This window comes from Rattus rattus, chromosome 2 (genome assembly GCF_011064425.1).
Source record: "Rattus rattus isolate New Zealand chromosome 2, Rrattus_CSIRO_v1, whole genome shotgun sequence".
Taxonomy (NCBI): Eukaryota; Metazoa; Chordata; class Mammalia; order Rodentia; family Muridae; genus Rattus; species Rattus rattus.
The window spans coordinates 8,258,794-8,283,848 of record NC_046155.1 but is presented as its reverse complement, the minus strand read 5'-3'; the positions used below and the strand labels follow the sequence as shown (position 1 = coordinate 8,283,848).

At 52.0% G+C, this 25,055-nt stretch overlaps 3 protein-coding genes across 12 annotated transcripts; 2 read left to right on the top strand and 1 right to left on the bottom strand.

The window, feature by feature from the left end:
* The first annotated feature begins 85 nt into the window (after positions 1 to 85).
* Lrrc56 (leucine rich repeat containing 56) lies at positions 86 to 15,639 on the top strand. Of its 7 annotated transcripts, XM_032891482.1 has the most exons (14): positions 86 to 556; positions 1,924 to 1,994; positions 3,559 to 3,746; positions 4,827 to 4,914; positions 6,167 to 6,227; positions 10,860 to 10,956; positions 11,031 to 11,231; positions 11,716 to 11,745; positions 11,821 to 11,899; positions 12,336 to 12,497; positions 12,574 to 12,638; positions 12,866 to 13,002; positions 13,212 to 13,351; positions 14,981 to 15,639. In XM_032891482.1, the coding sequence occupies exons 3-14, from the start codon at positions 3,570 to 3,572 to the stop codon at positions 15,313 to 15,315; spliced, it is 1,572 nt and encodes a 523-aa protein (XP_032747373.1). In that variant the 5' UTR covers positions 86 to 556; positions 1,924 to 1,994; positions 3,559 to 3,569; the 3' UTR covers positions 15,316 to 15,639. The 7 variants fall into 7 exon arrangements, with proteins under 7 accessions (XP_032747373.1, XP_032747369.1, XP_032747371.1 ...); XM_032891478.1 differs by having other exon boundaries at positions 11,716 to 11,899; XM_032891480.1 differs by having other exon boundaries at positions 86 to 666; positions 11,716 to 11,899.
* Positions 15,574 to 21,449, bottom strand: Lmntd2 (lamin tail domain containing 2). Of its 3 annotated transcripts, XM_032891476.1 has the most exons (14): positions 21,204 to 21,449; positions 19,430 to 19,633; positions 19,190 to 19,342; positions 18,769 to 18,856; positions 18,493 to 18,648; positions 18,169 to 18,240; positions 17,983 to 18,071; positions 17,378 to 17,649; positions 17,059 to 17,149; positions 16,755 to 16,944; positions 16,560 to 16,679; positions 16,278 to 16,474; positions 15,865 to 16,111; positions 15,574 to 15,788 (listed from the first exon to the last, which is right to left on the bottom strand). In XM_032891476.1, exons 2-14 carry the CDS (start codon positions 19,612 to 19,614, stop codon positions 15,657 to 15,659), a joined length of 1,992 nt encoding a protein of 663 aa, XP_032747367.1. In that variant the 5' UTR covers positions 19,615 to 19,633; positions 21,204 to 21,449; the 3' UTR covers positions 15,574 to 15,656. The 3 variants fall into 3 exon arrangements, with proteins under 3 accessions (XP_032747367.1, XP_032747366.1, XP_032747368.1); XM_032891475.1 differs by having other exon boundaries at positions 15,577 to 15,788; positions 17,059 to 17,649; XM_032891477.1 differs by lacking the exon at positions 15,574 to 15,788 and having other exon boundaries at positions 15,871 to 16,040; positions 17,059 to 17,649.
* Positions 21,450 to 21,477: 28 nt separating this feature from the next.
* Rassf7 (Ras association domain family member 7) lies at positions 21,478 to 24,277 on the top strand. Of its 2 annotated transcripts, none has more exons than XM_032891486.1 (6): positions 21,478 to 21,558; positions 22,338 to 22,468; positions 22,627 to 23,339; positions 23,512 to 23,634; positions 23,711 to 23,792; positions 23,902 to 24,277. In XM_032891486.1, exons 2-6 carry the CDS (start codon positions 22,345 to 22,347, stop codon positions 23,931 to 23,933), a joined length of 1,074 nt encoding a protein of 357 aa, XP_032747377.1. In that variant the 5' UTR covers positions 21,478 to 21,558; positions 22,338 to 22,344; the 3' UTR covers positions 23,934 to 24,277. The 2 variants fall into 2 exon arrangements, with proteins under 2 accessions (XP_032747377.1, XP_032747378.1); XM_032891487.1 differs by having other exon boundaries at positions 21,547 to 21,851.
* Positions 24,278 to 25,055: the final 778 nt, after the last annotated feature.

The window sequence follows — 25,055 nt, the reverse complement described above, 5'->3', positions numbered from 1 at the left end:
GCCGATGATTGGTCGAACTCCGCCCCACCGCCACCTGTTATGATTGGCTGAGCAACCCATCCGTCAGAAGCCGCTGCTAGGAGGAGCCTAGGTGGGAGGGCGGTGTCGGAACTTGGGTGCTGCAGTCAACAGTGATTCCTAGTTCTTAGGTGCAGAAAAGAGAGACCCAGACAGTGGTTACGAGCCTGGGATTCCTCCGGAGAGAAACTGGTGTACGCTCGAGTCGCGTTGAGAGAGCCTGCCAAAGAGCCTCTACCCTGAAGCCTCACCAAAGGCCCAAAGGCCCAGGAGCGGAAAGGTCATTCCGACCGGGTCCTGGAGTCGAGGACAGTCTGCACCGCGGACGCGGAATACCAGAGGAAGACAGAGTTCGCCCGAACCCCTAGCTGCCGTAGGCCGAGGTGGAGCGAAGGCTCCATCCTGGGGCAGCGTCGGCCCATCACACCGCGCTCCTCGTGCTTTGGAGAAGACCCCCTACCTCTCCTAAACTCGAGGTCCCAACACTGCAGCAGCTCATACTGCGTCCACTTGAAGAACGACCCCGAAAGTCAGAAAAGTTGGTATTGGGGCGAAATGAAGTGTTCCACCCACTCAAGCAAGTAGGGTACATCTGTGTCAGACGCAAATGACATGTTTTCAACACTTTTTGAAATTTCAAAGAAACGAGTAAGCACATCCTCAGAAAACCGACAGGGTTTGGTGCAGGCCTGAGGTTGCACGCTCACCTCGGTCGCCGCCCGGGGTGCAAGCTCGGCTTGGTCTATTCAGCTAGCAGGCTGATAACCGAGAGCTGGCCAGAAGCCTCTCATGGGCGGCTCTCTGAACCACTGTGAGTGTCTTCACTGTGTTCAGCCTTCCGCCTTGTCTCTTATTACTCTAGGGAGTCCTTCCACCGGATCTGCCGCGTGTCCCGGCAACCGTTGCTAGGGGGCGGAGTTCATCTTGCCCGAGCCCCGGATGCCCGCGGCTCACGAATATTTGGGTATTCAAATGAGCCCCGCCCCCGTTGCCATGGCGCCAGGTCCGCAACCCCACCGCGGTGATAAAAATATAAAAGCCCTCACTTGAGAGAGCGACCGCCGCGGTGGAGGGGCCCAGGGCTGCGCCCCAAGTCTTGGGCACCCTAGCCCACCTCTCAGGTGAGAGCCTGGCACCACCTCTTCATGTCCTTTGTGCTAGGGGGAACCTGGGCAGAGGAGTGCAGCCCACGTCTTGTGGGACAAGGCATACAGGACAGAGTAAGCAATAAATCATGTAGTGCAGTGGAAGGGAATCGCTCTTACTAGAAAAATGTGTCTGGGAAAGATAAGAGTACAGGAGTTAGGGATCGGACAAACCCGGAGGATGACCAAGAAGAAAGGATACTTAATGTTCTGAATAGAGTTCTCACTCTAGTCATTGTCTCTTGAGTATAAGATCTGGGGCCAAACACAGACCTCTGTATGTTTAAGGAGAAACTGTATATGAGCTTCCTGCCAGAGGTGTAGAGGCACCTGAAAAACTTTTTTTTTTTTTTTTGGTTCTTTTTTTCGGAGCTGGGGACCGAACCCAGGGCCTTGCGCTTCCTAGGCAAGCGCTCTACCCCTGAGCTAAATCCCCAACCCCCTGAAAAAACTCTTAAAAGTATGGGAAGGAGTACAGGAGAGGTGGGCTTACAGAAGATGATTGACAAGCACATACCCCTTTAGGAGGGGAAGTAGGATTTGGATCATGTCTTCATTTGCATTGGGTGATCTAGAGGGACCCTGGCTGATCCTCATTATATGAACTTCATCCTCCATTGGAAGGGTCACAGGGAGTTCAGGACCAGACCCCCACCTAAGACCCCCCCATTCTTGTACTGCTTGCTTCTGGGTGCTATCAGTTCAGGTGCCACAGAGCACAGTGGCCTAGCCAGGAAGCTAATCTAATTCTCTTTTACAGGTGTTACATGTAGACACATGTGGCCCCCTTGCCCGGATGTTTGACCTACAGCAGGAGCCAGCTACCTTCAGGTACTTAGTCAGAGAAATGTGTGGTCAAAGGGAATGTGTGCTATCTTTTTTTTTTTTTTTTTTTTTTTCCGGAGCTGGGGACCGGAATGTGTGCTATCTTGATCCTGAACCCAGACTCAAGAGACCACTAATGAAGGCAGATCTACAGCCATGGTCTGGGGCAGCCCAGGGAACTGTCAGTAACTACTTGCTGCTGGTCACTACGGGCATCTTGTTCAGTATCCTAGCTTCACAGCCTTTAAAAAAAATTCTTTATCTTATAAGCACGTGCGTGTGCACGTACGTACGTGTGTGTGTGTGTTTGTGTGTGTGTGTGTGTGTGTGTGTGTGTGTGTGTGTGTGTGTGTAATGCCCTCAGAGGCCAGAGAAGGGCACTGATCCCTTGGTTACAGGCATTTGTAAGCCACCCAACATGGATGCTAGGAATCAAACACAGGTTCTCTGCAAAAGAAGCAAGTGCTCTTAACCACAGAGCTAGCTTTCCAGTCCCAGCTCAGCCTTTGCGAAGCCCCAGATGGCAAAGCTCGGAGCCAGTACTTGTTGTGTGGACACTGTGGGAAACAAATATAGAACCAGGGGCCAAGGAGATAGCTCAGACAGCAAATTGATTGCTTTGTAATCATGAAGACCTGAGGTTGATCCCCAAAATTATCATACAAAATGCCGGGCCTGGTAGTGTGAGCTTAAAATGCCAGCACTGTGGAGACAAAGCTTAGCCTACTTGGTGAGTCCCAGGCCAGTAAGAAACCTTATCTCAAAAGTCGAAGAATGGGGGGCTGGAGAGATGGCTCAGAGGTTAAGGGCATTGACTGCTCTTCCAGAGGTCCTGCGTTCAATTCCCAGCAACCACATGATGGCTCGCAACCATCTGTAATGGAATCTGATGCTCTCTTCTGGTGTGTCTGAGGACAGCTACAGTGTACTTACATACATTAAATAAATAAATCTTTAAAAAAAAAAAAAGTCGGGCTGGAGAGATGGCTCAGTGGTTAAGAGCACCCGACTACTCTTCCAGAGGTCCTGAGTTCAATTCCCAGCAACCACATGGTGGCTCACAACCATCTGTAAAGAGATCCGATGCCCTCTTCTGGTGTATCTGAAGACAGCTACAGTGTACTTATATATAATAAATGAATAAATCTTTAAAAAATGTTTTAAAAAAAAAAGTCGAAGATGTCACCTGAGGAATGGCACCCAAAGTTGTTTTCTGGCCTATACATACACACACATGTACTCATACACTAACACACACACACACACACACACACACACACACACACACACACACACACACAAATTGTAAATTGGATAAATACATCTTTTCTTAGAAAGCAAAGGGACAGTATCAGCCCCCCTGCCCAAAAGAGCTGAAACTAGGGCGGGGATGTGTGCTATCCAGTTATCTAGACCATTGACATCATTGACATTGCCCCAAGCCCCTCAGGCCAGGCCTAATCAGGCTGGGAAGCTGATGGGAGATCAGAGATGATCTAGTGGCTTTGTGGGCCAATGCTGTAAACTAGAACCTTATAAAGGAGACTTTGCCCTCTGCCTCTCTTAACAGGTTGGACGTGGATGGACCCAGCCTGGGATGGATCCCAGGGGTCTCGACCAGGCACAGCTAGTATCCGGGTACGGGAGCTGAGCTGGCAGGGCCTAAACAACCCCCAACCACAAAACAAGAGACTGGGCAGCCATGGGGATATCTACAGGGAGCGGCGGGTGGAGGAGCATCTATCCCCTGCACGACTGGTAAGTGATTGGGGCCCGAGACTCCGCCATGGATCTGCATGACGTGACATCCTGGTACCCTTTCTGCTGATATCTAGGTTTCCCTCCACTAGGTGCCCCCTGCCTTTCCACCCTTAGAGTCCCTGCCAGCAACCCCAAGTGACAGGCACTGAGACCACAGATGGCACTGTTGGGCTAGGATGCCATAACTATTGGTTGAGGCCTGTGCTCAAGCGGACAAGAAGTCTCTTACTCAAGAGCTAATACTGCAACAGGGAGGACTAAGAGGTGGCACAGTGGGATGCTGGAAGGGCAGCTGGTCATGGTCCATGGCCCCGTACCAAGGCTAGAGTTCCTCTGTCTCCTCTCAGCCTGCCTGAGGTAGAGTGCCCTGGTACACTGACTACCTTGGCCGCAGGTAAAGACTTTCCTCCAAATCTAGTGTGAGAGACCATTGTCTCTCCCCATCACTGAGTCCTCGGGTTCTGTAGAGTCCACCTGGGCGACTCTGATGCTCTCAGTACTTAGAGTTTGCAACCTACTCACGGTTGGCCACCATGAAGGAGGGAATCTCGCCCAGGACCTCCTCAGAATAACTGGTTACCTACAAGGCGAGAACTTGCACGTGCTCCCCAACGTATCCACTGATGCCATAGCGGCTGTGGCCCAGGGTCCTAAGAGACCATGGCAGCATTCCACACACAAAAATGTCTTGTCTAGTCCATCTGTAACAGACAATCCAGTAGGCCCCCGTGCCTTGACTTCCAGCGTGAGTGTTTTTGTATGTCCTCTGGTCCAGGTATGCTGTGGCTGGATGCTGCTCAGCAGGTCTCTGGGCTCCAACTGCATTGTTGGGTCTGTTCTGAAGGTCTCATCTGGAGACTGGCACCCCAAGTGCAGGCCCTTCCCTGGCAGCACTCCTTCCCTGATAGTCAAACAGTTACAGTCTCTGCTCACGTCATGTCCACCAGCCAAACTCTTATGGAAAGTCCAACCTGGATGAGTCAGGGAGCACCTCCACCTGCTCCAGTAGGCACCTTTACAGAGTCCTCAGCCAAGAGCATGGAGAGAGCCTGGAGTGACACCTGATGATTTCTGCAGCAGGCCCTGGCCCAGGTAGATGACCTCCAACTGGTGAGGGTCCTGGAGATGTGTGTGGACACCCGTAAGAACAGCCTGGGGAACTTCGGTGAGAGCCGCTGGTCACACCCATGCCCCTGTGACTATCACAGCTAGACCTTTCAATGAGTCCATTGTATTTCCTGGTTGTAAATGAAAAGCTAGCAAACATCTTGGGCAGCATGTCTCTTTCCTTAAGGCTGGACCTTAGAACTAAGATCCATACTCAGTTTAGAAGTTTTAGCCTGGGGTCTATATTCTTAAATGACTTTTCAGAGGGACCACACCAAACCGCAGTACCAGTATGGCAAAATAGCAAAGGTACTGTGCTCCCATGCAAAGTACTCCCAGAGCATATTTGGAAATGATTTGGAATTTATAGATACAGTGTACAAATGTTATGATGAACACACACACACACACACACACACACACACACACACACACACACACACACACATCCCTGAAAACCATGTTTTTAAAATCTGGCCCCTCTTGTTTGCTAATGCTGTAGTGCACTTCCTGAGGAGAGCATTATCTTAAGTACTTTGAGTACAAAGGTGGAGGACACTTGTCTATGTCACAGACCTTGTACAGATTTCACCAAAAGCATTCCGATAGGAAAGATTCTTGGTGTTCAGGATGGTTGGCATTTTGTTTGCTTTTCTCTGATTACAAGTGAAGTTAAACACTGCCCATCCTGGTTAGCTTGGCTTTCAGTTTTGCATATAAGTGTTTGACAGCTCCGTGTAGAATCTCTGTGCACCTGTGAGATCAAGGGACACCTGCTCTTCCTTGGGGCCTTGTAGGCTTCCCTACACCCCTTTTTTCATCTTTCATGTATTCTGTCTCAGAGGCCCAGAGTTTCACCCTAAGAAGCTTTAAAAATGGGAGCCTTCTGGAGCTTTAGGGACACTGGCAGGGCATTCCTGAGACTTGTTACCTAATTTGTTGCATAGTGAAAGACCTGTCTGGGGGGGGAGGGGTGCTTCAGGCCCTGGGAGTCCATGAGGGGAGATGCTCAGGGTTCAACCACCCATGCCAACCTGGCTCCACTTCTTCAAGCCAGGTTTGTCAGTGTGTGTACCTTCTGCACGTGTTTTACCTGTGCTAGCCTCTACATGGGTGAAAGGAAGAGAAGGTTCAGAATACCTTCAGAGGACCCACAGAGTCAGCCCCACTATGAGCCAGAAGAGGCCATGGGCCTGTGAACAGCCCCTCAGATGTTGATGCCTCTTGGGAGGATGGGGAGCAGAAGACAGTGCAAAGAGGTGGGCAGGGTTGCTGGGGCCAGGCCAACCTCTCCTTCCTGTGGTCCACAGGAATGCACCTTCCTAACCTGATCCAACTGAAGCTGAACCACAGCTGCCTGGGCTCCCTCAGGTGAGAGCCTGGTCTAGGGCAAGCAAGGGCTGGGCCTGGAACTCAGCTGTGGCAGGCTGCCCCTATTCCCAAGACTCTGCTCTACCCTGCTGATGCTTGGAGGGTGAAAGCTACTATCAAATGGTTTTAGAGACATTACTCCAGTGTGGGCTCTGTGGAAGGGGGAGAGGGGAGACTGCTGGGGTAAGATCCTTTATGGGTGGGTCCCAGGTATCCTGCCTTCCAAGTATCTTGGCATCCCTGACTCCTATTTCTAGCACCCTACAGTGAGGCAAGAACCTCTTTATCGCCCTCACAAGGAGGCATCTGTCACTTGTGAGTGATAGGAAAACCAAAGCCAGGGACTTATTCACAGTGGTCATACTAGGTCCTGTGGTTGGTAGGCCAAGTTCTCTGACCTCCATTAAAGTGAGGGGTTTCTGGGAGACCGCCTCAAACCAGTCTAGACTTAAGAGTGTCCAGCACTCCTTCCTTATGCAGCCCAGGCATTAACTATACCTTAGGCGCCAGGAGATGGGGGGAAAAAAGAGAAGGTAGGAGCTGCCTCCAAGCTGATCCTCCACTTGAGGCTAGACCCAGAAGAACATATCTCTCCTGAACAGGGACTGAAATATCAAGAATATTAGTGTTCTCAGAGTTCTCAAGAACTAGCTTAAAACATTGCATTCCAAATGCTAGGCCACCTTGTAGTTCTTTCTCACTGGACTAGAAAGAACAAAGCCAAGAGTACCAGCAGACTGGTAGTTTGAACAAAAGTGTTTGTGAGATGCTGCTGCCCAAGCCTAGAAGTGTAAGGAGGGAGATTCCAGTCAAAATTCTAGAAAGAGGCTGGATGTTGTTCATTTGGTAGAGTGCTTGTCATTCATACATGAGCTCCTGGATTCAATCCACAGCAGTAGACACAGACACAGACACAGACAAACATACACACACACACACACACACACACACAGACACACACACACACACACACACACACACACACACACACACACACTGCTGCTTTGGCTTTCTCATCTTGCTCTCATTTTCTCTCAAGTTTTTCACTATCTGAATTGGACTCCGAGTGTAGCATCCAGTTGTTTCCAGTTGATTTCCTTACATTGTTGTTTAACAAATAAAGCATTAAACAGAGTTCAGCAAAACAATGAAGATGTATAGATGCAGGAAAGATATGAGAGCTGATGCCTCTGCATCATGGAGCAGAACAAATTCCTCTGCATCTAGGAGCCATGTGGTGTTGGAGACCAGCACACCTTTCTAGAGAAGACCCAGGACCTGGGGTTGCATGATATTCTAGCTAATGTCTCTTCCTCCAGATTAACAGAGAAGTTTTCTAGGTCTAGGTGAACACATTATCTCAAAGAACAGTAAAGGGTTATTAAAAGAAAGCACCTAAAATAAAATGAAGGATGCCAGGTATGGTAACAAACACCTTTAATTGCAGTACTCAGGAAGTTTCAATGAGGTAAGCTGGCCAGTGAACTCCTAAGATCAACCTACCTCCCGCCTCTTGCCTCCCAGTGCTTTGATTATGTGTCTGTGCTGCTATACCTGGCTTAAGTGGGTGCAAGGGATCCAAATTCAGTTCCTCATTTTTACACATCAGGCACTTTACCCACTTAGCCATCATCTCCCTAGCTCTTGAACCAAGTTTTCTGTTTCTGTCAGTAACAACGTTGTCAAGGCTTGACGCTGTTGGTGTATGCTTCATAGTGGTCTTTTATCATCTCACATTGTTGCTGTGGCCATCCTGATTCTCTGTTCAAATGCATTGTATCTGCATTGTCTTTCTGAATTTTCATCCTTCATTAGTCTTGCCAGTTAGAAAATCAACTCTGGGCTGTTAACCTTTTCTGCTTGTTACAACTCACCCTTCTCTTGACCTCATCCTTCCTTCTTGGCTTTGCTATTGTTTCTTCTCCATGAGGTAAGGACTTGCCTCAGTTCTAATCCTCCAACTTTTTTCTTTTTTCAAACAGTCTCAAGTAAGTCTCAGAGGCCAGAAGAGGGTGTCAGATTCCCTGAAACTGGAGTTTTAAATTGTCATGAACTGCCATGTTGATGCTAGGAATTGAACTCTGGTCCACTAGAGGAACAGCCAGTGCTCTTAAGCACTGGGCCATCATCTATCTCTCCAGCACCTGGTCTTGAATTCTTCATCTTCCTGTCTCTGCTTCTACATCTCAAATGCTGAGAATACAAGTCTGAGCCACAGTTCCTGGCTTGGTTTGTTTGCTTTTTGGCTTTTTGAGACAGGATTTCTCTGGATATCCTGGCTGTCCTGGAGTTCTCTCTCTCTGTAGATCAGCTACCTTTGAGAGACTCACCTGTGTCTGCCTCCAGAGTGCTGGGATTAAAGGCATAAACCATCACACCCATCTTGTTTTATTTAAAATAATTGGCGGTGGCAGGGGTGGGGGGGTCTCTCTAGGTTGCCCAGGTTAGCCTTGAGCTGAGGTCATAATGTTGTCTCTTTCAGATTCCTGAGCTACATGCAACACAGGTATACCACCATACCAGGCAATTTTAACTTTTTGCTAAGTCCATTTTAAAATCTAGACTTTACTTTGTGTCTGTTACAAAACTCTACAAATGGTATATGCTTTACTTTTTGCTATCAACTCTAAGAATTTTTATAGTTTTCCTATTATCACAGGGTATGGAAAAATCTATTTCCTAATCCTTACTCCTCCACAACAGTAAGAATCCATCTTTAGCTGGATATGTGGCCCACCAAAAGAAATAGAATTCGTGTGTGTGTGTGTGTGTGTGTGTGTGTGTGTGTGTGTGTGTGTGTGTGTGTGTGTGGTGGGGGGGTTCTGAGACAAAGTTGTAGAACTCTGGCTGTCCTGGAACTCACTCTGTAGACCAGGGTGGCTTTGAACTCACAGAGATCTGCTTGCCTCTGCCTCCTGAGTGCTGGGCTAAAGGTATACACCACCACCACTCAGCTTCAAATTGCTCTTAAAAGGGGGCATGGAGGCTTTCCTCAAACTTCCAGGGGATACCCAAAGGCAGAAGGTGGAGCACTGTTCTCAGCAGCAGGAAGACATTATTGCCAAGTGGCCATACCAGCAGAAGCAGCAGGGGTCTGCGAGAGCCAACTGATGAAGACTATCTGGAAAGAGTCGCCAGAAACAAATTCTCTCCAGGGACAATTAGTCATTTGATTGCTGGTGTGGTGGTACATATCTGTGTTAATAGGCTGAAACAGGAAAACTGCCTCAAGTTCCTGGCCAGCCTGGGCTACAGACTGAGAACATCTTGAAAGGGGGAAGGGAGGGGTGGAGAGATGACTTAGCAGTTAAGAGCACACATTGCTCTTAAGAGGGCCTAGATTCAGTTCCAGTACCCACATCAAGTGGCTTGGCACCACATGCTACTCTAACCCCAAGGGATCTGATATCTTCTTTTGCCCTCCATAAGCACCCACACAAATGTGTACACAACACACACACACACACACACACACACACACACACCACATACACACACACCACACACACAAATTTTAAAAAGAAAAAGATGGTGATTTAAGGCAACTGACTGAGTAAATGCTGAATCTTTACGTTGAAGGACAAAGACTAAAAGTAAAGGTATAACCCGAGCTACAGCAGAAAACAAGCCCCGGGGGTTATCTGGTGGGTGGGAGTGAGTCATCAGCAAAGGGGCTTAGAAACAGCGGTAGTTCATGGAGCCTGAGGTCAGTGGCAATTGTACTACCAGGTAAAGAGCAGTTCAGTGTTATAGGAAGAACATCCCAGCAAGAGAGCAAGGGCAGATCCTTTGACACAGAATCTGTGTACATTTCAGGGAAAAGAGGCCCCCTGTGTATAGTAGGCCACTGTGGGAGGGAAAGCCACAGGTAGCAGGTAGAGCTTGAAAGCAGCCCCTCAGGGTCAGTCTGGTCTGTGTGAGGCTGGCCCCTGGCTTTTCTAACAAGCTGTGGGTGCTGATCACCCAGCATGTATGGGAAAAGGCCCCAACACTCCAGGGACTTCTGTGCTCTCCGGGAACATATTTTAACTATACACCAGGATGCTACAGCAGGGAAAGATGGGAAGTAGGGATCTCTGTAGCCCATAAGCTGGAAGCTACCACAAGCAAGTCACAACTATCCCTGTGCCTATGGGCAGCCAGAGTGATAGCATGGCATTGGCTACTGTTGGCTGAAGACAAGCCCATGGTAGCACTGACCACTTACGGTAGTTACTCTTTTCTGTTGGCTGCTGTGGCTAAATCCCTGCTTCTGGCAAGAAGCAACTTAAGGGAGGAGAGGCTTATTTGGCTGGTGGTTTTGGGGATGCCATCAAGGCAGGGAAGGCATGGCAGCAGGCGCAGCTCCTATCTGTGGAAGTGGAAGCTTGCTCACACTTGAACAGATTAAAAAGCAGAAAAGGGAGGGAGCACCAGCAATCAGTTGGCTTTCTCCCTTCCCCCATTTTATTTTCTTCAGGACCCCTGACCATGAGGAGATGCCACCCACATTCAGGGTGGATCTTTCCTCAGTTAAATCTTTCTGGAAATGCCTTCAGACACATGCTCCCAATGTGTCTCCTAAGTGATTCTAACTCCATTCAAGTAGACATTGAAGATTAACCATCACACCACTCTGCCTGCCTTCTGCAGAGACCTGGGCACTTCTCTGGGCCAACTGCAGGTGCTGTGGCTGGCTCGCTGTGGCCTGACTGACTTGGATGGCATTGGCTCCTTCTTGGCACTGAAGGTAAGTCTAACACTTAGGGGCAAGGAATGGAGATCAGCTCAGACCCCAGCTGAGATCCCCCATGTGGCCCTCAGGAACTTTATGTCTCCTACAACAACATCTCGGACCTGAGCCCACTGTGTCTGCTGGAGCAGCTGGAGGTGCTGGACCTTGAGGGCAACAATGTGGAGGACCTGGGGCAGATGCGGTACCTACAGCTGTGCCCACGCTTGGCCACACTTACATTGGAGGGGAATCTAGTGTGCCTGAAGCCAGACCCTGGCCCTTCTAACAAGGTGTGTGTGCTGAACACCCAATCAGCATATATTTGGGAGGTGCCTCCACAGAATGGGGACCTCTAGGCTCACTTGTACCTTCTGGCTTGTTCTCTGTGAGCTCTATCTCGTCTGCCGCTGGAGGCCTAAACAGCCTGTTTTGAAATTACAGCAGGTGAATCCACATGCACCCCACGAAGTCCACACGTGCTCCAAGCTCACTGTGTACCTCAATAGCTTCTGCTTGGTGTTAGCTCACAATCAGCTCCACATGCTAGAGGGCTCCCCTGAACCTTGGCTATGGGCTTCAGGGGTAAAGGTACACATTCTGAGAGGATGAAAACCCAGTCCCCGCAGGCCCTAGGCTCTAGTAGGATGAGGCAGTAACACTACCCTGTCTCCTTTGCCCCTCCTCATCGCAGTCTGGAAGAGGGAGTCCCAGGAAACAGTTGACCTACAGGGCCCACTAGACTCAGGCCTACTGTCCCCAACTCTCTCCTTATAGGCACCTCAGGACTACAACTACAGAGCAGAGGTAAAGAAGCTCATCCCCCAGCTCCATATCCTAGATGAGGTACCCACCACATGCACCAACTTGCCTGCTCCCCAGAAGCTGAGCCAGGACTGGCTGATGGTGAAGGAGGCCATCAAGGAAGGCAACGTGCTTGACATTCTCCTGCCTCGGCTGGGTAGGCCAGACACTTACTACAGATGTCCATACTATGCCCCACCCCGACTCCAGAAGAGACTTCTACCAGCCCTCCAGGAAGACAGGACTCCACCAGCACCCCAAGAGGACAGGCTTCCTTGGACCCCAAGAAAAAGGCCTCCATTAGTTCCCCAGGTCTTGCAGAGATGGGTGACGGCACTTTATTTCCTTTCCCAGCCTTATCTCCCCAGGTCCATGCACAATGGCCCCATGAGCAGCAACAGTTGGTTTCCCCTTTCCTATGTTGAGAGAAAGGAGAGTCTGAGGCTGTGGATCTTTCTAGAAGGAAAGGGAACTATCACAGGCCAGCCTTAGGTCACACAGCTTCTTGAATGACAGGGTTGTGCTCTGTGGTCTGAGTTTGAAGCATGCTGGCTAGCATGAGCCCAGTCACCTCTGATTCTAACCCTGGACAGAGTGTTCCCATGGAGCCACCATTCGGAAATTTGACCCAACCTTGCCTGTGCCTGAGACCCAGCCATGGGCCTTGTCCCTGCTGGTCCCTGGGGGCCCCTTGCCTGAAGGTCTGCTTTCTGAGAACCCAGCCGCAGAAGACCATGCCAGCAACCTCACCCATGGTAACTGAACCTATATGTCCCAGAGCTGACCCTGTAGTACCTTGACCCCAAACCATAGCCTTACCCTCTTCTTCAGGTCCTGGTCAAGTTCTCTGTGGGAACCCCACCAAAGGCCTGCGGGAACGTAGAAACCAGTACCAGGTATGCCTTTCCCACACTCCAAAGTAGGCAAGGACTATAGCCCCCTTTCCCAAAGTAGACCATCACCTATTGTCTTCACCCCACAATATACCCAAGTCCTTCTTCTGAATTAGACTACCACCCAGAGCTCCCCCCACCATATATATATACAGGACAACTGGCATGCCCATACTCTGGCCCTCCCATTCCAGGGTCAGGGTCCCCATATTAGCCCTTTCCCTCCCTAGGAATGGGCACCCCTGGAACAGCTGCCCCCACATAGGCCAGATCTGGCCATCAGACCCTCCACCCTAAGGCCTGACCCTGCAGAAAGCTGTGACCTGTCCATGACTGGGCTTCGGGCCTGGAGGGAACCTGGCCTGCGGTTGGTGCCCCTCTCCCTACCAGCCCTACCATCTTTCATCCTGTCTGGTGTGGGGGGCATCTGGGATGGAAGCTTCCATGGCTGAGCAGCCATTGGTCTCCCAGGACAACCATAGGAGCCACAGGCCAGTGATCCATCCCAGTATGATGGTCATTTGGGTCTGAGTCTGAGACAGACATGGTTGCAGCTCTCCCCTTTCCCCACCTCAGTCCTCTTCTCCAAAGACAGCTGGAGTTCCAACAGGAAAGACTTACTCATGTCCAGGCCCAGGACCCACAGAAGGCTCCTATAGACCAGGAAGACCAGACTGGACCCAAGACTTCCCTAACCCCGCTACGCCTGGCCTCAGGTACTACCCCATGCCTAAGAGTAACCTAATCCCTCACCTGGGTGTGGATATCCCCACCTCAGCGCAGAATAATAGAGTTCAGCCCCTTCCTTTGCTAGGCTTGGGAGGAGCCACATAAGATAATCCTCTTCTTAGCAAAATAGGGACGGCTGGGTTTCAAATCCTAGAGTTGGGTTCCATCCCATCTCCTCCTTCACACTATGATACCTCAAGGGCTCCTGGGCTAATAAATGAGAGAGGGAGGCATTCCACAAAGGAGGATGCAGGGCAAGTCCAGAGGCAAGCATCTGTTGAGAGCCTCATGGTGGCCAAGTGTATTCAGAAACAGACAACAATTCTCAGGAGAAACTGCCAGGAATCCAGGGATAGGAAAGTGGCTAACAGAACCACCAGGAGACCAAGAGAGAGAAGGTTAGGAACATTCAATGGCTTCAACCCAGGCAGGACTGACCTGGGATACAAATTAAGCCAGGCAGAACCCTTTCCAAAAGAATCAGAGTGATTGCAGATGAGGAGACCCGTACCCAGCAAGCCTTAGAGAAGTACATTGTAGAAATGGACAAAAAGGGGTTGGGGATTTAGCTCAGTGGTAGAGTGCTTGTTTAGGAAGTGCAAGGCCCTGGGTCTGATCCCCAGCTCAAAAAAAAAAAAAAAAAAAAGAAATGGACAAAAAGAGGAAAAGCAAGGTTGTCAATGACCTTCTGGAGGACCAAACACCACACTTTTGCCCCTCTGTAGACTGCCTGGTGCTTGGCAGTGGGCAAGAAGAGGGGCTTGAGAGGATCAACAGCTGACCACCCAATGGACAAGAACTACACAGGTTAAAGGGCAGTAGAAAGGTGACCAGCAGAAGGGTTGACTGGAACTGTGTCTGGATCTCCTGCTACAGATGTTAGGCCTAAAAGGCACTGTGCAACCCTAGCCGCCTACTTCAAACTATTACAGAAGCAAGTAGGCACTCAAAAAAAAAAAAAAAAGGGGGGGTTGGGGATTTAGCTCAGTGGTAGAGCGCTTGCCTAGCAAGCACAAGGCCCTGGGTTCCGTTCCCCAGCTCCGAAAAAAAAGAAAAGGAAAAAAAAAAAAAAGTAGGCACTTGGGGCTGAACACGTACTCAAGGATGAAGTTCAGATGACCTGAGCCAGAGCCAGGCCTCATGGCACTTTGTTTGCCATAGGACAGTGGTTTTCAACCTTCCTAATACTGCAACATAGTTCCTTATGTTTGGTGACCCCCAACCATACATTATTTTCATTATAACTCTGCAACTAATTAGCTACTGTTATGAATCATAATATAAATATCTGATATGCAGAATATTTGGTATGCAACCCCTGAAGAGGTCAAATCCATAAGTTAAGAATCACTGCCCTAGAACTAGCCACAGGACTGAAGCCATATTTCTCTGGGAAGCAGATGAGGCAGAGCAAAGGGAGGTAGCCTGGTGGGAAAGGGATGCTACCCACCTGTGGGTACCACAAAGGACTTTGAAATCCTCTCTACCTATGGTTACACTGACCCTAGCCTGCCACCATCTCCAGGCGGCAAAATTATGGATGGGCACCAACTAACACTCCCCCACCTTGTCTGACAGATACTCTCTGACATGCTGTTTTCTTCCTTGCTTTCTAGAACTTTCCAGGACATCAGGCTTTCACTTGATCCCTTCTCCCCCAAAGTACCCAATGCCACCTGAGTCAGGCATCAGTTCCTTGGGGAGATCTGCAGACCTACCCTTCAGAGGACGTAGGCTGAGAGTCCTGGGCAGCTTGGGGCCTAGCCTGGGTGAGGGGTCTGTCCTGGGTGAGAGGTTGGCCTTGAGAGCCCTGGAGGTGTCCTCAGACCCCAGCCATCGAGCCCAGGGATGTCCAGATCCCAAGCCATCACTAGGCCCGGCAACTTGTCCTCTAGGGCTCCACTGCCTCCATCACCTGAACCCTATCCCTCCAGCCCATCCTTTCCCTTAGCGTAGCCCTCCCTTGCTGACATCTCTTGGCCTAGGTGGGGCCAAAATGAAGTGGGTGAACTTGGGGCTGGACTTTTTAGAGGTCCCAGGACTCTGGGTCATCTATATGGCCCAAATTCTGAGCCTGCTAATCCTAGGGTTCAAAATGGCACAACCATCCTGAGAAGGTTTGCAGGTTCCCTTATGTGGGGCAGTTCCTTTCTCTTGGGACACCATATAACCTTTGTAAAAGCCAAGCGAATCATTTTCAACTCTCAGGTATGCAGAAATGTGCTTTACTTTATAAGCAATGGTTGGTTCAATAAATTATGAAGCTGGCACTGCCTGCCTGGCCTGGCTGACCTACAACCGCCGACACAATTCCTCAGTGATGGGAGGATAGCAGAGGAAGCGGAAGCCATATCTGCTCTCAGCTGTGCTCTGTACTGACAGGGCCACCATGGGGCAACTCAGGTCCACAGTTTTCCGGCATACCTGCAGAAAACACTGGAGCCTAAGAGTCATGCAGACTGGCAGATCAAAGAGTTTTGGGTCACAGCATCACACTCACCTGGACCTTGCGCTCCTGCCTACCCAGTGAGTCCTCAAGACACACTCTCGAGGAACACTCTGGGATCACTGGCAGGAGCTCTGATAGCTCAGTTTTCACACCTTCCTGCTGTGCAGGACCTTCTCCAAAGGGAAGAAGCTTTCGGGTGCTTAGGAGTGGCAAGATATCCCGGGTCTCTGTGGGGCGAAGAGGTCGTGAGGCCCTCCGTCCACCAGTGCTGGAGAGCCTTTGCTGACGAACCCCTGGCCTGGAGATATAGGAAAGACCTGAGAAGTATCCTGGTCACTTCCACACAAAGGAGGGCAGGTGTAATGCAAGATAGTATAAGCCAGGGTAGGAGTCTTGTCCAAGGCAACGCGCCTAGGGAAATAAGGGACACGTTTTGGAAAGCAGAATCAGAGGCTTGCGCCTACCGTGGCTTCTTGTGCCTGGCCCCAGCAACCTTTGCCCGACCCTTCTGTGGTGATGAAGGTTGATACTGCTGTTCACCAGGGTCAACATTGGGCTCGGACTCTGAGAGTGGGAAGCGGTCAATGGACCAGTCGGTGTTGTCGGTGAAGATCTTTGAGCCCAGAGTCACACAGGGTACAGCTTGATGCTCGCTGAGGACCTACAAGGCCATCAGGTCATGTCTATGACTCTAACTGGGTGAGGCTGACCGGCTCCTCAACTCTGTGGCTGGGGTCAGCACTGACCTGTCCCTGGGGGTTGACTAGCATCGTCACACAGCCTCGGCTAGATTGGAATTGGAAAGGGTCCTGGCCTGAGGACACTGGCAGCTGCTTCTTGGTTCTGCTGGTTCCTTCGCCCCATACCTAGGGAAAGGCCAGGTACTAAGGAGCAGTGTGGGTGGGACAAGGTAATGTGGGCTAGCAGGCAGCAGGGCTCACCGTGATGTGGTGCTGCGGGGCTAGCAGAGTACCAGGTGGGAAGCGGTACATGCACACAGGGAAGTCCCTAACAAGCTGCTGCAGGACAAAGCCACCCAGGTCAACTGTCTCTGCCTGTGACTGGTTGATAATGCGGATGAACTTCTCTCGGTGGCTGACAGCAGCAATCTTCAAGCAGCAGCCAAATGGACTGGAGCCAGAAGGGGATGCTGAGTAGGGAAGAGGGGTTCCATCCACCCAGTAAGCCCCCCTCATACAGTCCTTCCCACATTTCCTGGTGTGCCCATGGCTGAGCAGCCCTCACTTCAACTGGGGTCTTGTATATGGGTGCTGAAGGTCCGTATAGGACTCCAAAACAGTCTTGCTACATGAGGGCGACCAGCTTTTATGAAGATCTAGAAAAAGAAGTCCTTTATGAGGGGAAGAACATGAGAAAGAGTCTGGGAGATGTTCCCTGAGAGGCCAGACCAAGGGTCTGCATAATAGGGAAACAAACACTGGGTTCAGATCCTGGGCAGAAGCAGCTGGACCCTGGGGGCTGAAGACATGAACAGGACTCTGGGCAGAGATGAGAGGAGATGAGAGGTTGCTAAAGTGTGAAAGGGAGATGCAGCCAACTCCACCTTCTGTGTATCCATTGACGCTCCTTGTGCATTCCTGCATCTGCTCAGAGGCAGCTAAATTTGTTCCCTGGGGTGGGTGGCCAGTCGTCTTCTTTGCTCCAGAATCCAGAACCATCTGGCTGCTGCTGATGTCAGACTCGATACTTTCCGAGCTACTGGTGTCCACCAAAGGCAAGGCGCTCCACTCCAGGGTCTTGGTAGGTTTCTCTGTGTGCTTGGTAGCACACTCCGAGTCACAGGCATCCACTTCAGAGGCCGGGGGCTGGGACAGTCTGGGACCATGATGTGTTCACTGGCTACTTTGGCTCCTAGAACCAGGGCCCATGCCCCAAACCCCAGCCAGCCTCCCCAAGGCAATGGGAACCCTCGTGTGTATTCTACTCGGGAGTCAGACTCAGCAACGGTAAACTAATAACATTAATTAGGACCTTGGAGCTCCTCCCTTGTTCTGAACCCATTCTATATACTACGCATCATAGCTGAGGCTTAGGAGTTACATGACTTGGCTGGGGACACTTAAGGATGCAGTGACAACTAGTCCACGTCTGTCAAGCCAAGTCCTCCCTCCCCCTGTCCTCTGGGGACTCCCTGACCAATGCAGTTACTTTTGATCCGAATGGAAACTCAAGCTGGAGAAGAGGTTGGGATATCGGTGGGCAATGCTGTTCCAATCTACATCCTCCAACCGGAAACCCTGGCAGGAAATAAGAGGTTTGTGGCTCCCCCACCTTGTAGGGCTTCAGAGACCTTATCATACATGTGGAATGCCTGCTGTGACAAGTCTTGCTCACCTCCCCAGTATTGGGAACCTCAGCACACTGAGAAGAGTCACTGACGTCCCTTAGAACCTCTGCAGTAACCACCTACAAGAAGGAACCACAGACTAGCTTGAAAGAGGTTCCCCTTCCCCGACTGGGCCTCTCATTTTTTACCTTAACAGCACTGTACATATATTAGATGAGGATTGCTTCTTGTGGAGACATCTCAAGGGAGACAGGTTTCTCAGGCAGGCCAGGAGCCCCAACAAAGAAACCTGCCTACAGAAGCACACCACGGTTCAAGGAGTGGAGCGGGAGGGGTGCCTGAGAGATATTAAGTCAGGAGCACAAACTCACCTCCACACTGCCAGTCTGAGACCTCAGCGTGCGTCCCACCCAAGAGGAACGGGCTAGCTGTAGAAGGCATGATTTTTGAAAGGACTGAAGCTCAGCCTCCAGCTGCTGCATTGCAGAGAGGTTCTGCTGCAGTTTCTCCTCCAACTGCTGTTTCTCCTGAGGAAGAGTCTCTGCCAGTGAGAGAGGCCTCCAGCAGCCCCACCTTCCAGACCAACCCTAGGTGGGTAACTACAGCCTGCCAAGTCATTGCCCTGTTCCCTGATCCCACCCCCTCACCTGCTGGGCTTGTTCCTTCTGTGCTTTCAGCTCCAGGGTAAGCTTCTGGACCTGGTTCCGCAGGAATTTGTCTTGTCTTTTGGAGTCCCTGGTAGGAGGGGCAATCTGAGCAGTCTGGGTCAAGCGAGGGTTCCCAAGAGTAGGTTAGTAGTGAAGGAGGCCCCACAGCCACCAAACCCTGAAGGGACATATAACAGGCCAGTGCAGATTAAACCCTAACAGGTCTGGGCAGGGGTCTATATACTAGGGGGTATGGTTACATTTCTAGCACACTAACTTACTCAAAGTGTCAAGTCATGCAAGGAGTAAAGTTAGAAGCAGTCAGGTAGAAGAGGACTTAGTGGTTAAGGTAGGAGTCAGACAGAAATTAGGAGCTACAGCAGGGTAGGACCTGGGTTGGGCTGAGGGTTTCACCACTGACCGCTCAGGGGGAATCCCTGCCACCTCCTGCAGGATGTAGTAGTATCGGGCATTCTGGCCATTCTGAACAGCCCACCGAAGTGCCTGGATCTCTAGTTCTCTTTGTTCCCATAACAGCCTCAGGGTACGTGGGTCCAGGGTTTCAGGGGCTAACCTGAAATTCCAGTCCCCTGTGGTTTGATCAGGCTGGCCCCGTTGGCTGTCCCAGCCCAGGAGGCTGCCCCACCCCCTGCCTCCTTACTGCTGCTTGACAGAGCAGCTCATTGGTGTAGATGTGTAGAGCTTCGCGCTCTGAGGACAGGAAGAAGCCACTCTAGCCACAGGTGTGCCAACTGGAGACCCTAAGTCACTGCTGTCTGGCTGTACACCTGCTGGAGCTGGGGACACCTGCTCATCTTCAGACTCCTGGCAAGACTTAGGGGCCATTCTCGATGTTGGTCAGGAGCTGGGAAGGAAGGAAGCAGAATGGAGTGGGCCCTGTGTCCCAGGTGTGGAAACCACAGAGGCCCAGTTAGCACTTGCCAATTCTTTCTGAGGAGGCCTACATGTGACTACCCAATAGGATATAGGACTGCTGCTCATACAAGTGTCCTCATCTCCTCATCTCTGTTTCAGGCTAAGAGGGCAGGTCACTTCCTGGGCAGCATATCCCCAGTATATACATATATTCCCTACTGTCCCCTCTTTTCCCTCTTAACCTCAGCCTAGAGCTAAGATCAGAGGCGCTAACCTTTTGCCTGAAACTCTTATTCATGTCCCTCCTGCCCCCCAGCCCAGGAATTCACCACCACACTCACCTGAGGCCTAAACCCACAGAAGGCCGGAAAGGAAGCATTCTATACTGTTGCCATGGATTTTGGTGGTGGGGCGGGGTCTGTTACCAGAAGCCTCCAGGGAGATACAGCCCAAGGGCCATGAGTGCATTCTGTGCCAATTAGGTAATCTAGGTAAGCTAGATTACTACCCACCTTGCTAAGCTAAGGAGGCCCAGGGAACTATACAGACCCTAGTACCTGTCCCTAGTCAGTGGTGATAAGCTGGTACTGGAAAACAATGGTGTCCTATGAGTAAAGTGTGTGTGTGTGTGTGTGTGTGTGTGTGTGTGTGTGTGTGTGTGTGAGAGAGAGAGAGAGAGAGAGAGAGAGAGAGAGAGAGAGAGAGAGAGAGAGAGAGTGTCAGTCCTAGGAAGCTGAGGTGATTAGGAGGCAGTAGAGGACAGGAGACTGAAGTGAATGGCTGTGCTAACTCTAGCCAACAAGTGAAGCTGTGTCTGATAGCCATCTACCTAACCCTTGAAAACCTTATCTCCTTGTTGTCTATCTCCACATCTCTGGGCTCTCCCCAATGGTGGTTCCACTAGTGAACACTGAAAGGCATTGCTTCTGCCTCAGAACAGAAGTGAAGCCCAGAAGGTTCCTTCTACCTTGTGTCTTCCACAGCCTCAAACTTCCATCTGCTTCCTTATAGGCACAAGGGTTTGGGAACCCCCTCCCACAGCTCTGTGATTGGGGCAGAGCACATAGAGCGGGTCTGCCTTTGATTTAGTCCACCAGGACGGCAGGGAAGATGTAGAAGCAGGGGCCCGCTTCAGGGAGAGTCTGCTGTAGAGGACACTGGGTCCACTGGGGGAGGGGAGTAGATGGAGCTTCAAACAAAGACCCCAGGGTCTTTGTCCTAGTCAGCCTCAGGGACGATCCCCTCCCCCACCAGGGTGCAGGGCCCCCTAGACCAGTTGGCCCCCAAACTCCACCTCCCTCGGGTAGCAGCCGGGGATGGGACGAAGTGAGGCGGGTGGGGGCGTTCATGGTCTTTTTTTCCCCGATGTCCTCAGTCACAGATTCCTAAGGGAGCAGGGCTGAAGAGGTCTAGCCTACGGAGCTGGTGAGGGAGGGCTGTTGAGCTCGGGTGCACGTCAGGGTTGCAGGATTCCAGTCAGAAGCCCTCTCTGTGGGCGGAGACCAGCACACAGAAAGTCGGCTAAGGAAGGCTGCTCGGGAGCTGGGAACACATCTCACCTGGGCCAATCAACCCAGCGCGAACGCAGCTGCGGACGCGCTTCCGCGTTGATCAACAGAGGTGAGCATCCCAGGCGACTGGATCCTGCCCCTACCTACTCAGGGCCCCGCCCACACCTGGTTGCCTCCGGGGCGGGACCGAGTAACGAGCCAATGGGGCGTGGTGGGAGAAAAGCCGCCAATGGGAGTGGGTATAGGGCGGGAGACACACGCCTCCGAGCTAATGGAATGCAGTGGGGCGGGGCTTGAAGGCCGAGAGCCAATGAGGCCGTGAGGTTGGGCGCGCCGCGGCGCTAGGACAGCAGGTTGAGGCGGCACCGAAGCTCCTAAGTCCCGGAGGCCGGCAAGTACCCAGGTGAGCTATGCCGGGTTCTCGAGACTCCTGAGCACTGGGCGCGGCACCAGGGAGCCGTCTTCGACCGAGGAGAAGCGGATCTGGGTGAAGGGACGCGTAGTGGCTGTGCTGCACCTGCATCTGTCCGCTACGGAGTGGGACGTCTGGATCCCGCGCTGCCCGGGATCAGCCGTGAGGCGGGCTTTGCCCCCCTCCCCAGTGGGGCGGGACCACCAGGACCCAGAGCACTGGCTGAACGGGAGGGATTGCGGAGGCTGACCGAGGACTGGCAGGGGCCAGAGAGAGTTCCTCAGGTCTGGGGTCGGTTCGGAGCTGGAGGTCTGTCTTGAGTTGTGACTCTCAGCTTCTCCCAGGCCCAAGACTGTTCCTTCCCTGGGGGGCGTTTCCATGACTGTGGACGGCGTTGTATTTGCATATAATCGCTACTAGGTGCCTGGGGACGGCCGCCCGCGTGAAAAGGGTAGTGGCCTTTGAGCCAGGTGACCGGGGGACAGGAAAACCTGGACCTGGTTAATGATTCGCCCTGTTCCTGGAGTGGGGTGGGTGGGGCAAGAGGAGGCTGGTGAAGGAGGGGACGCCTCAAAATGCTCATGAGGTTCCAAACTAGTTCCCCAGCCACTCCAGGAATGTGTGGCCTGCGGGTGGGGCTGGGCACAGGAGGGCAGGGCTGAAGGGCCACAGTCCTGAGCCAGTTGTTGTGGCAAGCCAAGAGAAGAGGAAGGCCAGGCTATGGTGAAGGCAGACCTGGCCTGATCTTATAGCCTGTGTCCTCCCCACAGGACAGGGATGGTCTTGGAGCTTGTGGCCATGGAGCTGAAGGTATGGGTGGATGGCATCCAGCGGGTGGTCTGTGGGGTCTCAGAACAGACCACCTGCCAAGAAGTGGTCATTGCGCTGGCCCAAGCTATAGGTGAGTTCCCTGGGGATGAAGAAACTAAACCGGTGGGGCTGTGGTCCAGCAGCATCTTCCTTCCAAGGAGGGTGGGGTTGACTCCCTTTTGACTGCTCTATTCTTCAAGCTAGGAGATAGAGGAGGGGACATTGGCTAAATCCTTCTCTCCTCCATAGGCCAGACAGGTCGATTTGTCCTTGTGCAGCGTCTTAGGGAGAAGGAACGACAGCTGCTGCCACAGGAGTGTCCAGTGGGAGCCCAGGCCACCTGTGGACAGTTTGCCAATGATGTCCAGTTTGTCCTGAGGCGGACAGGGCCCAGCCTGTCTGGGAGGCCCTCCTCAGACAACTGTCCACCTCCAGAACGATGCCCAGTTCGTGCCAGCCTTCCCCCGAAGGCAGGGGCAACACCAGGCCGTGAGCCACGCAAACCACTAACCTTCAACCTTGGATGTCCCAGGCTGGTCCCCAGCCCATCTGTCCCTGAGCCTACAGCCCTGGTAGGACCCATCCCAGACTGCTTTGCAGACCTGCAGAGCCTAGAACTCAGGATACAGAGGAATACTGAGGAGTTGGGCCATGAGGCCTTCTGGGAGCAAGAGCTGCAACGAGAACAAGCCAGGGAGCAGGAGGGGCAGGCACGCCTGCAGGCGCTGAGTGCAGCTACTGCTGAGCATGCTGCCCGGCTAGAGGCCCTAGATGCCCAGGCCTGTGCCCTGGAGGCAGAGCTTCGACTGGCTGCTGAGGCCCCTGGTCCTCCTTCAGCTACAGCATCTGCTGCTGAGCGCCTACGCCAGGACCTGGCCATCCAGGAGCGGCATAGTCTGGAGATGCAGGGCACCTTGGCCTTGGTGAGCCAGGCACTGGAGGCTGCTGAGCACGCCCTGCAGGTGAGCCCAGATCTAGATCCCTGTCACCTCCCTACCTGCCACACAGCCAGTCTCAACTCTCCACCTGCTACACCGGCAGTTTGGGGATCTGATATAGAATCAGACCAGGGAGCATGCCGTATGTGGAAAAGAAGGCCGTGGCCTTGTTTCTGAAGGTCCTGTGTACCCCCAGGCCCAGGTCCAGGAGCTGGAGGAGCTGAACAGGGAACTCCGGCAGTGCAACCTGCAACAGTTCATCCAGCAGACAGGGGCTGCGTTGCCACCGCCCCCACAGCTGGATAGAACTAGCACACAGGTCAGAGTAGTTCTGGGAAGAGGTGATGGTGGGGGCTACCCTAGTCTAGTCCTCAGCTGACCTGCTTTCCCCACAGGACCTTCCTCCTCCAACTAGAGAAGAGCTCCTCCAGGGAGTCCCCCAGAGCCACATCCTAGTGTCCAGCCTGAGTCCTGAGGGTATGTTTCTCTCCCTACCCCCACCCCACCCTTCCACACACACACACCCCCATCCACGGGAAGGGCCCAGCTCTGGTCTCAGCCCATTCAGCCTGTGTCTTCCCCACAGTTCCCCCCATGAGGCAGAGCTCCTGGAGGTAGCAGTTCCTGCCCAAGTCGGGCTCATGAAGACAGATGAGCCAGCACAGCTGGGATGAGCAACCTGGATAGTAGGAGAGTATGATCACAGGATTCTTTCCCCAAGGCTATGATGTCCTGCGGTTTCTGCTTCAGGAGGGAGGAGTGCTGGCAACTGTTACCCTGATCTTTTCCAAATCTCCCAAGTCCCCTGAAGAAGTAATAAATGGGCACAGTTCAGAACTTACCAGGCCCCAAAGGCATGGAGAGAAGTGTGTGGATAGTGTATTCATCCTGTGTGTGCTGCCTTCCTTCCCCTGACAAACCTCAATAAATCACCTTCCAAAGGTGCTTAAGGGTGTCCTGAAGTCCTGCTACTGGGTACTGTGTGCAGTTCAGAACTTGAGGCCCACATGGTGGCTACTGCTGGGTTCCCAAGAAAGCACTGTAGCTCCCAGGGCCCCATGCTATGAGTGCTCCTAGGGTATTTATTTGTAACCCCCTGGACCCTTCGTCCTTGGCTTTCCTCATTTGGCCTGTGTGCCACCAGCATCAGGAACTGATGATGCCAGGACAAGCCAGACCTGCCCATCAGGTTTGCTGAGAACTTGTGGGGGCGAGTCCTGGACTCCTAGGTCAAGTTTGTGACTTCTGGGTTGGCTAGGCCCAGGGAATTTTCCCTGGAAAACTTTGTTAGCCCCAGGGTAGATATGGGCATGAAATGGGTAGGGTTGTCCCTCTCAGGGTGAGTGTGAAGCCTGATTGTTAGCCTCCAGCTTTGACATTGGGGCAAGGATGCTATTTTGGCTCTTGAGCTGATAGTCACCTTTTTCAAAATCTTGGTTACCCCTAGCTCCTGAGGCTGGAGATTTTTGTGAGGATCAAAACCATGGGTGACAAGATGGGTACACCATATTAACAAGGACATTTGGGATCAGCTCAGCTTTCTCTCCAGCTGGCTCCTCAGCTAGGTTCAGTGTCCCCCGTTTCTTCTGGGTCAGACAGAAAGGGGGTGTGAAAATCCTGCAATGGAGGAGCAAGGAAGCCATCCATGTGAGTTAAAGAGAGCTAGCTGCTCAGCAGACAGGGTCACTGGGAGCTCACTCCTGTGAGGCACAAGGAAGACCATATTTTCTTTCTTTAATG

Excerpts from the sequence above, each read along its gene's own strand:
- Lrrc56 (XM_032891478.1), top strand. The coding sequence starts at position 3,570 with ATGGACCCAGCCTGGGATGGATCCCAGGGGTCTCGACCAGGCACAGCT. Across the intron at positions 6,228-10,859 it reads AGCTGCCTGGGCTCCCTCAG|AGACCTGGGCACTTCTCTGG; the intron begins GTGAGAGCCTGG and ends TGCCTTCTGCAG. Across the intron at positions 12,639-12,865 it reads AACGTAGAAACCAGTACCAG|GAATGGGCACCCCTGGAACA; the intron begins GTATGCCTTTCC and ends TTCCCTCCCTAG.
- Lmntd2 (XM_032891475.1), bottom strand. The coding sequence starts at position 19,614 with ATGGCCCCTAAGTCTTGCCAGGAGTCTGAAGATGAGCAGGTGTCCCCA. Across the intron at positions 17,650-17,982 it reads AGTTTCCATTCGGATCAAAA|ACTGTCCCAGCCCCCGGCCT; the intron begins GTAACTGCATTG and ends TCATGGTCCCAG. Across the intron at positions 16,945-17,058 it reads TATACAAGACCCCAGTTGAA|TCCATTTGGCTGCTGCTTGA; the intron begins GTGAGGGCTGCT and ends TTCTGGCTCCAG.
- Rassf7 (XM_032891486.1), top strand. The coding sequence starts at position 22,345 with ATGGTCTTGGAGCTTGTGGCCATGGAGCTGAAGGTATGGGTGGATGGC. Across the intron at positions 23,635-23,710 it reads TGGATAGAACTAGCACACAG|GACCTTCCTCCTCCAACTAG; the intron begins GTCAGAGTAGTT and ends CTTTCCCCACAG. Across the intron at positions 23,793-23,901 it reads GTCCAGCCTGAGTCCTGAGG|TTCCCCCCATGAGGCAGAGC; the intron begins GTATGTTTCTCT and ends TCTTCCCCACAG.